This window comes from Mastomys coucha, unplaced genomic scaffold (genome assembly GCF_008632895.1).
Source record: "Mastomys coucha isolate ucsf_1 unplaced genomic scaffold, UCSF_Mcou_1 pScaffold9, whole genome shotgun sequence".
Classification (NCBI taxonomy): domain Eukaryota; kingdom Metazoa; phylum Chordata; class Mammalia; order Rodentia; family Muridae; genus Mastomys; species Mastomys coucha.
The window spans coordinates 64,037,573-64,053,374 of NW_022196915.1; the positions used below are offsets into that span (position 1 = coordinate 64,037,573).

At 44.8% G+C, this 15,802-nt stretch overlaps 1 protein-coding gene across 14 annotated transcripts in view; it reads left to right on the forward strand.

Moving 5' to 3' along the window:
• The window catches only part of Enox1 (ecto-NOX disulfide-thiol exchanger 1), a 569,119-nt gene that overhangs the window by 421,262 nt on the left and 132,055 nt on the right, over positions 1–15,802 (forward strand). For all 14 annotated transcript variants that reach the window (XM_031363000.1, XM_031362997.1, XM_031362998.1 and 11 more), the window contains one exon: positions 7,674–7,886. In XM_031363000.1, coding sequence (XP_031218860.1) covers positions 7,674–7,886 — 213 coding nt within the window. The remainder of the gene's footprint in view (positions 1–7,673; positions 7,887–15,802) is intronic.

Sequence of the window (15,802 nt, forward strand, 5' to 3'; positions counted from 1 at the left end):
AGGTAGCTTAGTCCCTAGAGTGTGAGACTCTTAAGATGGGTTCAGTCATGACTACACCTTAGTTCTGTGCTGCATGGAGGAATTTCATGAAGGTCTGGCACCTAACGTTATGTTATTTCTATGAAGCCAACATCAAAAGTGCCAATTGCATGTATAAGGTACATGGCATTTGCCTCTACTTTTGGAGGATAGCAGATTGGGATGTCAATTTGCTGGAGTAATTTGTGAGCCTTGCCATTTCAAAAATGTATATTTATATAGATGAGTATAATTTGCAGAATTCGGAAGCGGTGCCTTTGCCAAGTACTGTGTGATCCCTTGAGGAGAGAACAGATTGGAAATTTTAATAGATAGCTCTTACAGTAGAGCGAACTAGCTGCAGATACTTCTTAGGCAAGAGTCAGGTAATATCAAGCTTGACAATTTCAACCCAAGCACAGAGTTTGGAATATAAACATCATTTAATTGCTTAGGAAATTGGCTGCCTCCAAGAGGAAATCCACTCTCTGCTCCTTCTAACACTGTAAAGCCAGGCAGGAGGAGCTAAGGAAACCATTTCCCTGAAGATGATTTCATTGATGCGGGGATATAAAATTCAGTCAACTCGGAAGGTACAGAAACCTGTGTCAGAAAGAATCTGAAGAGACCTAATTGGATTTGATATTTTTTTTTCCTCCTGTGAGAAACCTTGCCATCCTAGGTTTATTAGATATTTTTCTCCTATTTTACACCAATCGTGTTTATTCTTGTAATTTTGTTTTGAAGATCATCCACATTCAGCTACATCTGTATCAGTCAAACCTTTATTATGACCTGCAAGGCTTTCCACACAGTTAGTTGCACACAGTAGGTGCTGGGCACATGAATTCCTCTCTCTCTCTTCTCCAACTATCTGAATCTGTGGGCATATTGCATTTCTGGCCACTAGAGCTCCCACGCGTGGCTGGAAGTCAGGGAAGTGATTATGTTCAGCCTGCTGCCAATCAAGGAAGAAGTATTTGCTTACGTGTTTTACAAATACCAGATACCGGGTACTAGTGCTAGGTACTGGGGGAAGAGAAAACCCATGGCAGATCCTGCCTCCTAGAATCTGGGTCATTTCTTGAGTAATGAAAGAAAGGACAGATCATCCTGCACTTGCTCCTTAGAACAGTGAACTGTGGTACATACAAATGCTATTAGCAGCAGTATGCATTATAGTGAGTGGCAACTACAGGAGACAGCCAAGCCAGTGATGTCACAAGCATGAAAGAAGGGGGCATCTTTGGGGACCACAGCTCCCCATTCACCTCACCGGCTGCCTGGCTTCCCGAAGCCAGAGGAAATGCTAGAGTTATAACTGTGGAGTAGTGTCTAAGGAAGAGAGTCGCCAGCCATTGGTTTCATTAATACAAATTCTAAAACAGAAAATCAGTGGGTACCCTGCTGATTAAATAGACATTGTTGTGAGACAATTCAACTTAATGAAGACTGACTGGGAAGTAACTGTGCAGGGACCTGAAGTTTATGGCATGGCCTTGGGAGAGCAAGAAGGGGCTCAATAGCACCATAATTACACTTTATTGGAAACAGTGGCACCAGACAGATGAGATAATGAATTCTAGTGTTTCTAACACGGACCAAACAGCCCTGAAGGGGCCTAGGGTCTGGGCCGCACAAGGAAGAGATTGATTTGACCACGAGGAAGCATTATATCTTCATTCACTGGAGATTTCGTTGGGCAAGAACATTTTAAAAGTTTTTCAGTACTTTCTCCCACTTGGAAAGATGCACACAATGGTACACTAGGAAGACTCGCTCTTTGCATCACATGAACTTCCGACCAAATTCTATAATCAATGCCCTTGGGAATCTCCTCATATGTCACTGAGAACTGAGAATCCCTAGAATTGCGCTCATAATTTTCAAAGGACTAGGCTCATATTTGCATAGAGTATGCTGCCTGGCATCTGTGGGTAGGTGTGAAAGTGTGGCTGGCATTCTGGAGATGCTTGTCAATATTTATGGTTCTATGAAAGTAAAAATCAATAATACTATGAGCCAAGTGGACATTCCATTAGCTAACAGCCAGACCTCTTTCTTTAGGCAAGGACAATATGAAGCACAGGGAGCCTCCCCAGAAGCACTTTTGGGGGGGTTGTTATTGACCTTCATGGAAGCAAGAGAGGCCATTTCATTTAGAAACATTTTCCTTGGCCCTGCAGGGGGAATAACCAGTACACTTGTATATGACCCTCTTAATCTGCACATTTTAGGAACACTGAGTAATTGAGGAAATTGTGTTGGGGCAGAGGGGAGCACTAACCACTTGTGTAGCCTTTATATGCTGTTATGGTTAACTGGTACACAGTTAAGCAGCCAAAAAACCAAAGACTTCTATAGGCCAAATTCTCCTTTGAATCAGTTTTAACGCCTTGCCGCTTCTTCATTAATTCAGGAGTTCAATGATACTGTTGGAACATGCCCAGTTTGTGTTTGCAACATGGCTCTGATTTCTCTGCCACAGATTCTTAAGCCCAGAAGCACACTGTTTTGGAGGCATGGTGGACACTAGCATCACACCTGAGCCTCCCAGCCTGCAGAAGGTGGGGGTGCTTGGTACATTTTAACGGGAATGGTATGTGGATCACAGTGGGGGACAAGCACCAGACTGATGGGTAGTTTCTCTTGCCCCTGTGCACCAAGGGTAGATTTAGCCCTGGATTTGTGAACAACAGGAAGATCAAAGACAGGCTGTGGGCATAGGATAAGAAACTTAAGTGGGCATTGTGCCTTTATTTATATCTGAGTCTATAAAAGAACAATAAGAGCACTTCCATGATTGAACAGAAAGAAAAATATTCAAAAGATATTCCACAACACTTTTTCCCCCTCTAAGAAATAATCACATACTGATTGCTAACTATGACAGTAGCTGGAAATTCCTCATGTAATTTACTTTACAAAGATTTAAATTCCTACTGGACAGAAATCCCATGCATAATACAGAGAATTATTTGCACTGTTCAGTTCCACAGTTTATGTTTTCTCTTCAGAGCTGCAACATAGTCTAGTCAAAGACAGAGCAAAGTATACAACCCAATGAAGGCAAAAGGGGGGGGTGGGGTTGGCAGCTCTGAGAAGATGTGCATTGATCTCTATGCCCCATTCCAGTTCCGAGGTAACTTCTCTCCTTCCCGTTCACAGTGAGAATTATTCTTTTATTGAAAATGGGGATTTAGAGTCAGACACTTGCAAAGCTCATAAAAATCACATCAAATCCTTTCAAAATTCACTTAAATTTTAGTTACTCCTTTCCATTTCAGGTTCCTGTTACCTCTTAACTTAGCTTAGCATCTAACCATGTTACTCGGCTTTCCTCGTGTCATTTCTTGCAGTGTGTCTGAGACTTCCAATTGTATGTAAGGGGTGAAGCACAGTCACAGTTGGGGGATTCGGAGTAAAGCTGAGTCTGTGTTTTTAGCAAGCTCTCAAGTATGCTTTGGCTTGCAGACTTTGAATAGCAGGTTAACCTGTGGGCAATTTTAATGTCAACTGTGTAGCAGGTGTTCACCAAACATGGAGAAGAGGTCACACCAAGTCGGAAATAACCAGACGTAGAGCAAGATGGCATAGATTCAGCTGGGGTCACTGAGAGAAAAAAGATAGGAATTACAATTACTTACTTAGCCTTCCAAAGCTAACAAACTGGTATTACCTTCCCCAAATTACACATGTTTTCCAAAACATTTTTTTAACAGAGAATCCAGTCAGATATTTGGCTGTTACAGGTACTTTCTGCCTCTCCTAGAATGTCCAACATCACTTGTAACTTTCTCTTCTCTCTCTCTCTCTCTCTCTCTCTCTCTCTGTTTCTCTTTCTCTTGCCCTCTCCCTTCCTTCTTGGTTTTTTATTTTAAGTTTTATTTACTTTATGTATATGAGTGCTCTGTCTGCATGTACAACTACATCTCAGAAGAGGGCATCAGGTCCCATTACAGATGGTTGTGAGCCACCATGTGGTTGCTGGGAATTGAACTCGGGACCTCTGGAAGAACAGCCAGTGCTCTTAACCGCTGAGCCACCTTTCTAGCCCACTCTGAACTTTCATCCCCAATGCTCATGACCTCAGAGGCCTGTTCCTCTACGATGAGAGCCTTTACCTCTGGTGGACAATGGCGTATGTATAAATCCTCTTGAGCACAAAATTAAATGTCCTTCATATCAATTTCCCATCTTTCAATCATTGAGTTTGTGCCTTGCCCAGCATTACTCACTACATGTCTTTGAGAAATAGATAAAATATGCTCCACAAACAAAGTGACCAGAGGATGGCGGTGTGTTTGGGAAGTTTCATTATATAACAGCCCCTCAGTGAGAGATAACAGAAAAAGGCCATCACTGCCTATGTCAGTAACTATGTTAGTGGAGTTCATAGGGAACAGTAGAAACACAGCAAGGATGTGCTCACTTCACACCAAGGAGGCAGGGAGATCTCCTTCATAAAGATGACATAAGCTGACTCTTGAAGGAGGAGTAACAGCTGGCCATGGGATGGAGAATAACAAGGTTCCTTGAGCCAGAAACCCAGAGGCCATGTCCACAGTGCTTATCCGGATAGGCTTGGCAAACAGATATGCTGGAAGGAAAATGCCAGTGGGGGAGGGAGCCTGGCAAGCACATTTCCAGTAACCCAGGCAGAGGAAGGGGTGTGATGTGGTAAGGACCCATCCTGGAAACACTGAGTAATCTGACATGGGCGAATGGTCCACACTCCCCCACAGCACAGCCGTCTCCCAGGTTCTTGCTGAGGAAAGGCACATCTGCGCACTCCAGTTTCTAAACATCACTCTGCTCAGAGTCACGCCCAAGCGGGGACAAGGAGAGCATTTGGAAGTTTTCTTCCAAGTGCGTCTTTGATGTGATTTTATGAGCAGCGTTAATTTCCTTCCACATGAATAGCTTTAATAACGCTGCAATCTAAATCCTGCTTAAATTAGTTTATATTGTTTTCTGCTTTCTCGGTGATCTTTCCACTGAATACCAAATTGAATTTACAGTCGTGAATTGAAAATGACCGTCCTCAGTATGCTCCAGTAGCCATCCAACAGGAGTTACTGAGTTGGTGTTAATAAGTATAAATTAAAGTCACTTCTAATATGGCCACAAATGTTGACTGGCATTTCTAAGTGAGCCTCAACTAACATGTTTTAAATTTAATGTGAACGGTAGCACATCAATCATTATCAGCCTGCCAGCCCCAAAGGGTCCAGAAATCAAGGTAAACTTGGGCGTTTTCAAAACTACACGCTTCACTTACATTGGTTGGATTCTGCGTGCCTGTCCTCACCAGTGGGTAGAATGCCTCTCTGGCTACCTACATTTTCAGTATCGAGCTTTCTCCTGCTCAGTCCTCGGGATGCTATTCTGTCAGACCACTACTCACTAACTGTTCCTTGTCACTAAAGTTTAACCCTGAGACCCAATCATAGCAGTGAGGAACATGAAGATGTGCTTTCCAAGCTGAGCAAACAAGTGGTTTTGTTGTTGTTGTTTTGTTTTATTTTGCTCTTTCACCATTTAAGTGTGTTCTTTCTGGTAGAAGCTCATTATACGTAGGAACTAGCAATCAGGAGTTAGAGAAGAGAGTACCAGGGGAGGGAAACTGAGTTAAATGAGCAATCTTACTCTTCCTCTTTTTTCTTTCTGAGTTAAAAAAAAAAAAAAAAAAATAGCTCATGAAGTCAGTCGCCTTTCCTGTTGTGATTTTTTTTTTAAAGGGGAAAAAAAGATTTCTTATAAGTATCCGGTTTATTCCTGCTGTCTGTCCTGAGGTCCATTCTCCTAACATATATTGGCAGGGAGAGAGGGAGAGAGGGTATAGGGAGGCAGAATTTATTCTGACTCTTAAGAGTCACAGTGGGCCTCTCACAAACATAATGCTAAATTATGGGCCTCTCCATGGGCTTTGTGTAATGTTAAGTTGTATGATGGATTTTATCTTAACACAAGCCGCTTCGGTCCATGAAATGAGATAAGAAACCACAGCAGCCGGAGTTCACAGAGGGTTGAACTCAGACTGAAATCCCAGAGTTAACACAATTTCGTGAGTCGGCTCGGGTATTAAAATTTTGCTCTGTGCTCAAGAAACAAATCTTGCAAGGAAACTGGAGTCTCCTCGTGGGTGTGCCTCTCTGCCAGTACCTCCTTGGGGTCAAAGGTGAGCACCTGTTTGATCAGCGGGCTGCTGGGGACGTTTGATCCCTAAGTCCAGGAGGAAACAGTATATTATGGCCTGTCTTACATCAGCAAGAGCACCTTTGAGTCTGGAGAAGGTAGACTGCACTCCTCCACAGGATCCTAACCAGATGGGGTGGGGTGGGGGTGGGGGTGGTTCTGCCCTGTTGTACCAAGCATGTCTCTGGACAAGTAACTACCTTTCTAAAAATATGGTACCTGGCTAGGGAGGACTCAGAAATACAAGGGTAGAGATAACTTAGACAACACGCTGCAGGATTCACAAAGCACTCCGAAAATAGTATACTGATAACCGGGAGGCAATGGTTGATTTAGAAAGAAAAAAGCTCATGCTAAATAAAAGCAAAATTTCCTTCTGAGGCTCCATCTGTCCACCTGGAGTGTGTTGTTCAACAATCCAGGGGTGTCTCTGAGAGTCCTCCTCTGTGGATCAGGGGAGGAGTAAGGGGGTAAGTGTTGGTATTAAGGTCTAGCTACTGCTTATTCTGAGGAATAAGGGTCTGTCTTCCTTACTTGACAAACAGGGTGCTTTTTCCTATATCACCTTGGCCAGAGTAGAAACAGACAAATGGAAGTTTTCTCCCCTCGATTTTGCTTGGAAAGTATGAAAGGAGCCTTCAGCAACAGCCACATCAATTAATGCTGTAAGAGGTGGCACACACCTTCCAGTTGTAATTAACGTAATCACTACACACCTGCCTTCCTCCACCTCCGAGCCATACAGCCATCCCCAAACAAGCAAGCCTATTTGTTTTCTTTGAAATAAACTTTATCATTTATTTACAGATTCTCCATTTCCTACTCCCACCTGAGGCTCAAATCAAGCTCAAATGGACTTTGTGCTAGTCCCCCAAAGCAAAGGTGACTAGGGAACACACCCCCTTGTGTGGAAAACTAGCAAACGCTCCATTTTCATTGTAATGAAATCCATTACATCAAACTGAAAATGAGATTACTTTCGAATTTCAGTAGAACAATAAGTGACTTTATCTCTCCTGTCTGCCTTGGGAACAGTATATCCTATTACAAAAGAAGTTTCAAGATTATGTTGATGCTAACTTACCTATCTGTATAAATACCAAAAATAATTAGATCCTCACTTAGCATTTCTGATAAATACCGTGAAGGCCAAATAGGTCCATAAGATTTTGGAGTCGACCTTAAAGCACAGTCTAGGTTTAATATGAAAATGGGGTGGCAGGATATAGTTAAGAACTCCCAGCACAGCTCCTGGAGAGACAACGGAATAAGTTCTAGGTGGTTCCATGGAGCCAGAGGAAGAAGAGAATAGATAGCTAAACTATGGAATGACAAAGCCACCTTCCGAGGAAAGCTAATTTGCCGAGTTCAGAGACAGCGCCACATGGGGAGACCTCACAAACTTTGAGAACAACATGATGAGATGGCTTTTTCTTGCCTTCACCTTCCTGTTCTAGATGACAGCAAGTTCTCCGAGGCTATCACGGTTCTGCTGTCCTGGATCGAGCGCGGGGAGGTGAATCGGCGCTCGGCAAACCAGTTCTACTCCATGGTTCAGTCGGCCAACAGCCACGTGCGCAGGCTCATGAACGAAAAGGCTACCCATGAGCAGGAAATGGAGGAAGCAAAGGAGAATTTTAAAAATGCCTTAACGGGGATCCTCACTCAATGTAAGTAATGCTTTGGGGGCCATCTCTTTTGTCACGGTTTGGCCTTTTCTTTTGTTCCCATTTTATGTTCTCATGTGGGGGTAAGTAGTTCGGAAGTCTCCCATCTTACTCCATATTGAATGGCACACCTCATAACCGATTCATGTTCTGTGGCATGTGGAAGAGCACGGACCTACCCTGAGAGCTTACTTCTCCAGGTGAGCAACGTTTCTGTAGCTTTCCTCAGAACACCGTGCCTGGCGGACAGGGCAGCCAGGTGCATCTGGGCTTATCAGACCCACCGCAGTTCACACGCCACCCCTGCGGGGCAGACCTATGTATCCGTATCCTCTTGGAACTGACCACAGGAACAGGCCTTGAACTTGTCCCCGGGCTCTGTTTAGGGAGAAGGTACCACTCACAGACCCACTCCTCAGACTCCTAGTGAGGTGAGCTTTGGCCATCTGCACCGATGACTCTATTAAGAATAGACTTTCGTCCTTTCTTCATTTGGAAAGCAAATTGCCTTAAACACTTAATGCCCGTGATTTTTCATGTCGAGATCCTGAATTGATGAAGGAGCATAAATGGAGCTTTCTAATAGAACAATAGTCACAGTAATTACCCCCGGGCTCTATTCAAAAAAAAGGGGGGGGGCGTCAACTTTTTCTGTGGCACTCCACGTCTGCAGTTAATGTCACAGCAGCACAATGTAGTTCAGCTGCTGATGGTCTTGTCACTTGGTAAAAAGCTGTTGAGTGACACCACCCTGGGCCCCTGCTCCATTCTATTCCAGGTGCAGGGACCCACACATGACAGTAACACATGCAATTTACATATTTATTCCGGAGATGACTATTATTTGCAGTGATCTAGTGTGGCAAATGCCTGCCACTCCTTCATCCGCACAAACCTAAGGGATAATGTGTCTGTTGTCTGTTAGGGTAGGAAGGCAGAGAGGGATGACTGAGCCAGGATCTTAAGTATGAAAGCATCTCACGTAACTTTGCTGCCAGCTACAGTTTTTGTACCAGCACAGAGTAAGTGCCATGCAATGAATCCCCAAATGTAAACTGGTAGGTGACCAAATACCCAGTACAGGAGCACTCGGCCTTGAAAGAAAAGGACTCTGGGAAACAGGCATGTTCCACTTCACACAGTGGTACCCTACTAGCAAAACTCATCGGCACTGAACAAACGGCCTTTGACCTAAATGTGGGCGTCCAGCCACACTAGAGTTAGGACTGCTAGGTGGAGAATAAGGAAAGTTAATAATATGGACTCTAGCTTTGAAAGGGAGAATGGCAGCAGTGGATGAGTGGCCAGAGAGAAGGTAAGAGTGGGTTGGCAGAGGGGAAAAAAAAAAGACTAAACAGTATGGGAAGCACAGTTCCTGGGGGGTGGGGGCTAAGGTTGGAAGCCACGTGCCCCAACAGTAGAGTGGTTACTGTCCACTTACTCTCTGCTCAGGGGACTGGATTCTAACCATCTCTCCATCTGTCTGCATCGGCATGCTATTTATTGCCTCCTTTTACAAGGACTCAGCCCTTGACAGCAGCTGTGAAGCCATGGCGGGCAGCCACTGGTTAGAATAGGAGAGAATCATGTTCTTCTTGACAGTGATATTACATAGGGACTAGTGGAAACGAGGCTGGAAGACTAGACCATGCCTTCCTGCCCTCACTCCACATTTGAAACAACTAGGTAGACGGGATACAATGTTTTTCATCAATAGGCCTCATAGTGATAAAGCTCAGGGCGGGCCATCCAGCCTTGATGCCCGGAGCCTGATGCCTGAGTTGAGAGGAACACACCAAGACAAGCACTCATGCCTGAGGTATCAGTGAGGTTGCCATCAGGGAAGCTCATGCCAAGTGGGCATGGCTGTCAGAGATGGCCCTTGAATGCAGATGTCTGAGCTCTGGCCTTTAGTCTCCCAACTTTTTCTTTTAGATTCTGGCTTGCCTTTCCCATTTGAATAAAGTCTTTGACTAACATCTTGTAAGCACTTTTTATACTCTTCCTGCTACCAACAAACCCCACATCAAGGTCTACTGTTTGGGCACATGGCTTCCAACCACATTTCAACCTGAAAAGCCTAGCCCCGTGCGACACAAGTGTCTCATCTTGATGACCACGGCTCACGTTCATGGTACCTAGGCACTTGGCATTGCCTAACGTGTCAGTTAGACATAGTGTCCACTTGCGAGTAACCCAAATCTCTACCAACCCGGTTGGCTTCCCACACAGGAAAATACAGACATTGATGTTTGCAGACCTGCCGTCCAGTGGTTCAAGGTTTCTATGCACGCCTCCCTGGGCCCAACAGGCTACATGTGGCCAAGCCTAACAACAAGGGAAGTGGGAGATAGGAGTCCCCGCTGGTCACTCCAGGATAAGCTTGAGTTGCTCACAACATGGAAGAAGAGGGGGCTTCTGGGAAGAGCTATTGCCTTTCCTTTTCAATTCCCCATTCTCATGCCATCTGACAGACATCTGAATGCCCCACCTCCACCCCCACCTCCAGGTAGCTTCCCGTTCTTCCTGAAGTACTCTTAACCCTTCCCAGTGGTCCCCACTCCCCAGCCTCAGCATCAGTTTCCCCCGGACTCAATGGTCATCCTCACCAGCCTTATCCTTTCTGAGGTCAACAAAGCCCCCTCCCACCTCTGGGCTTTCATACATTTGGTTGTCCCTGCTTACCTTACTCTCCCCCTTACTATGCATGCTGGAATCTTCCTCACCCTTTAGGTCTTAGTTGTAAGGTCATCCTCCTGGGAGGTCTTTTAGTCCTCCTCCTCCCGATGGACTTTCCACCATAGTACCTTTGCAGCACTTATCCAGGCGTGTGATGAATTATGGAGGAGGATTATGGAGGAGGGACACAGGTGTTAGAAGAGACAGAAGGATTCTGGATTGAGGAGGCAGGGAGGGCATTAGTAAGCAATGGGTGAGCTGCAAAGCAGGTGAGAAGAAAACCTGAAGCAGTTTATTCAGACCCTGCCCATAGCCATGTGTGTGGTACACCGTGATCCCAGCACTAGGGAGGCTGAGGCACGGCCATAAGGCCAGCCTAGACTAGATAAGTAAGACCTTGTCTCAAAACAGTAGAGAGGAGGGAAATTTTCGTGGGTAACAGGGTTTCAGCCTGCATGTATAATGAATCAAATAAATCAAAGAAAGCTTGCTGGCTGTGCTCTCATTGAAAATCACTGTGCCAGGCTAGAGGCTATTAGTAAGGTTGTATGCAGGTCAGCAGAGACACTGAGACTGGACTCTTCCTCTTCATAACCTCCCAACCACCTTTAGGTTTATCACCTACCCATCACTCTTTGGGAGGGTCTTCTTAGCACTGTAATTCAGTTCTCAGTAGTATTTCAGTAACGGGCAGTTCTCAGCCGACTGCGAAACCCCAGCTGATGTTTTCAGTTCAGTGCTGGCTGAGGAGAACGGAAATGCTCAGGGGAGGATACCATTAAAACTGCAAACTTGAGTTTACCGGAAGAGATTCATAGGTCAGTGGCAGCATAGCAAACAGAAACATGGCTATCCGGTTCGACACTGAAATGCATACTTCTGGCATGCTCTCCACCCACCCATACCCTCACCCACCCACACACTGTTCCGCTATTTCCTGGCCTGTCTGCACCCATCTTCATACTCTCTACGTGACTCCCTAACAACCCCTAACTGTTCTATGTGCACCAGATTTATTTGTGTTCTTCCAGAATGATTTTATGCCAGAGACACAAGCCATGTGCACTGTTCATTTTTACATACCACAACGCTTCTGATCTTAGCAGTGTTTGTTAAATGCACACACAAGTCCTGAGCAGAAATATCTGTCATTTACCAGGCATGGAGGGAAGCAAAACTGGGGTTGGAAATTGGGCTGGAAAGCAGTAAGTTCAGAACACATTCTAAAGCTTTTCTAATTTGGAGGTAGGTGAGTATGTACACGCCTGCATGTGTGTGCATGCGTGCTGTGTGCCTCTGTGTGTTTGTGTGTTTGTGTGTATGTGTGTGAGTAGTACTGTGATCTCAAATGACTCAGCACTAACATGGATTCTGTTTAAGCTAGAACATACAGAATATACGTATATTATGAGGTAGTAGGATTACCTTATTCTTACTATTCTGATTGTAGCGTAGAGACTCTAAAGTTCCAACCACCATGCAGCCTGGCTTTGTCCATTTAAATGAGAGGAAGTGGTCCTAGTCTCATCTCCAGTCTTCAAAACAGCAAATGATGCAGATGCTTTTGACTGGGTTTGAAGAGATTCCGGCTCTAATCTCAGCTCAAGCAGTAATTAGCCATATCCCCTCAGGAAAGTCTTCTAAGCCCTTGAATCTCTGTGTCCTCCTTCCTATGATGAAAAGGTTTGCCAGATAATCCCCCGAGGTACCATAACAGCCCCACAGTCCTTGCCTGCCATGTGGACCACTTAGATCCTTGAGCGGTTCTGGGTACCTAAAGGCAAGAGGGTAGGCAGGACCCGCGTGATGTCCAGTTCACCTCAGGTAATGAGAGAAGAGAGGAGGAGCAGCCAGTCATCCCTGCAGGTATGCCAGTGCCTTGCCGGGGTGGCTGCCTCTGGAGCTGCTGTGGTTATTGAGAGCCACATTTCCACCATGAGAACATGTGCCGAGAGCCCTGCAGGTGCCAAAGCTGGTCACAGTTATTGTCAGAGGCGGCTCTGCAGTGCTCTGACATCCCCCCTGTCACGCCCTCATCTGTCTTCTCAGCTGAAATCGTAAAAGCCTCTGCTGTTGGAATGAATGATTAAAATCATCCCACAAATATTTACTAGAGCCCTGTTAAGTGCCAGGTCATATGCTAAGTGCTGGAATGAAATACAAGGGTTTCTGACCTCCACACACTCCCCCCCCCCCATATAGGCAGACTGGTGTCCTCCCCCACATTTCTTCTGCCTAAAAGGCTTTCGCTGAAATCATTTACTTCTTGGGAACATCTCAGCTAAATGTTTTTTATTTCCACCAAGGGAAATTTGGTTCCTGTGTCCCCTGCTGTCGAAAAAGAATTTTATGAAGTGTTAAAATGTTTTCCCATGCCTGTAGAAGTCATTGCTATAGCTCATCCAAGGGAAGGGGGCAAAAAAAAAAAAAAAAATCTATCCCTGTGATGCTTTTTAGGAACTTGAACTTGACAGCTTTTCTTTTTCTCCTCAATATCATGTTGATAGTTATTATTTACTAAACCATTAAATGCTTAAAATATGATTCCACGAGAGAGAGAGGGGGGGGGAGGGGAAAGGAAAGACGAAAGAAAAAAGACAACACAACACAACACATTTGTTGGTCTCAGAGAATAAACATCCAAAGAAAATAATGTTGTATGAAGACTCCAAATGAAGGATGAACACCAAGTACTCTATTTCTCACAGTACCCAAACTGACAGTGGACACTAAAAGCTTGCCTTGATTGAACGGACCCTTTTTAGTATCTTTCCTTTCAATTTTACCAAAAACACAATTCTAAGTTTAAAAAGAACATTTTAATCACACCAAAATATGTGAGAGAAAAATTAAGCCTTACTGTCTAGAACAAACAAGAACTGTGGAAGGCTCCATTTCAAGATTCAATGTGCACCATGATCATTAACAAATTATCTCAGAAAAGACACAGCTGTATCTCATACTAAAACTCTTGGGTACCTTGCTTGGCCACCAGTCCTGGGGACTAAACAAAAGGCTTCTATGTAATACAGAGGGGAGAGGAGAGGAGCAGGAGAGCATGTATCTGTTGGGGGGTTAGTGGACAGGATCCACTCAAAAGATTTTTCACAGCTCGGCAGTGGAGGTGCACACCTTTAATCCCAGCACTTGGGAAGCAGAGGCAGGCAGATTTCTGAGTTTGAGGGCAGCCTGGTCTACAGAGTGAGTTCCAGGACAGCCAGGGCTACACAGAGAAACCCTGTCTCAAAAACGAAAACAAAAACAAAAAAGAAATGGAATCATAGCATACTGTCAAGAGATTTTTCACAAAACTTAGTTTTAAAAAGGAAAGCATTCTAAGTGAGAACAAATCACTCTGAGGCAGAGATGATGTGTTCTTGAGGCAGAGAGTATCTTCTTCTCATTTTGCCAAAAGAAGTCATCCCAAGAGGAGTGTGGGAGCAGCTGGAAAGTCAGTGGGTTTCTTCCCAGACCTAAACAGAGCACACACTGAGCCCTGCAGCAGAGTTGCTGACCCCTGACCCATAGATACCCAGCACTAGAGAGTAGATTTAGTATTGCCTAGTGCAACGGTTCTCAACCTGTAAGTAGGTCTTGACCCCTCTTGAGATCAAACAACCCTTTCACAAGAATAGCATATCAGATATCCTGCATATTAGATATTTACATCATGACTCAAAACAGTCACAAAATTACAGTAATGAAAATAATTTCATGGCTGGGGATCACCACAACCTGAGAAACTGTATTAAGAGTCACAGCATTAGGGAGGTTGAGGACCACTGACCTAGTACAGTGCTCTTTGCCCTGTAGCTGAGAAGGCCGAAGGCTGGGTCTAGACCCAGCCAGTAATCCAAAGTATAAAAGTTGGCTAGCCCAGGTTCCCTAGCCACATTGTTCTCTCCCACAACCACCCCCAGTGTCACAGCCTAGCAATCCCTCAACCCTGTTGTGTGATAAAGCTTTTCCAGGGGTAAGTCTACTTACTCCAGATAGGAAGCTCACAATAGACTACCGTACCACCAGAGTCAACATGGTGAACCATGAGCTATACCGGGGCTTTCTTCTATGTGGAGTTAGAGAAGCAGAAATGACTTAAAGACAGTGGCATCACCAAAGCCAGTCCAATGTTGGGTGGTGACACACAAAACTACTACACACTGCACAGCCCCAGGTATCAGGTTGGAAAATGTCCTCTCCTGGTGCCTCAGCTGGTTCCTCCTTTTTTTTTTTTCTCCTTGGCTTCTCTGAGAAGGACTCAACTTTTACTGTTTACTAGAGCAGGCAGGGTCCCAGTGAGTCTGTTCAGTTTCAGAAACTTCCTGGTCTTTGTTTGAGTTGTTTACATTTTTACCTAAGGACCTTACTTCCCTATAGGATGGAATGTTCCCATCTCTGAGGAAACTTACCTCAAGCCCTGCTCAGTTTCCCACTGAGGCTATTGTTCTACCTGATGTATTTCAACCATTGTTTTCACAATGGATTTCAGTGAAAGCTAGAGGGGAAGGGGGTGCTCAGGACTTAAAACTGAGAGTAGCAGAAGCCAGCTTAGTAGGGAACAAAGAAGTAGGATCCCTTCAACCAGACACTTTGATTCTTCTGCCTTATGGTTCCATTTCCTCAATAACGTTTTGTAGAGAGGCAAATAGCCTCTTACCTCTTACATGGTCGCAGCCTCGCAGGTTGGGCCTCTTTGTCCTGGAAAGTTTTACTTGCCTCCAAGTCACAGCCCACTCATGCTTACCTGAGCCCCTTCCAGACTCCTTGGCACTCTGCCTTGGAAATCCTTACAGCCTTTCTCATTTAGTGACCTCACCTAATCACATGTGACTGTCCCTTCCTTTGTCTGAAGCCAATGGAGAGCTGGCCAGGCCTTTGGCTCTTTCTTACCCAGAGCATCTAGTACAGTGTCGGCACATTAAATAACTCGGTACTCAAAGGCTTTGGCCTATGTGGGTATGTATGGATAGATGAGATTCTGTTCTGACACATAAGTTAAATTTTACCATGCATCAGACCCACCCCCACCCAGATAGCGCCAACCAGTCAGGTACCCCCACACCCCAGTTACTGATTCTGTCACTGGTCTGAACTTTTGCATGTTTCCTTGAGTGTCCAAACTGTGCTTGTCCAAGAAACAGACATTGCAAACTATAGCTTTATAATCACCCAGCATCTTGTTAAATAACCAGAGATAGCCTGTTGCCACTAAACAATTCTCTTGGAATCATTTGGACCCA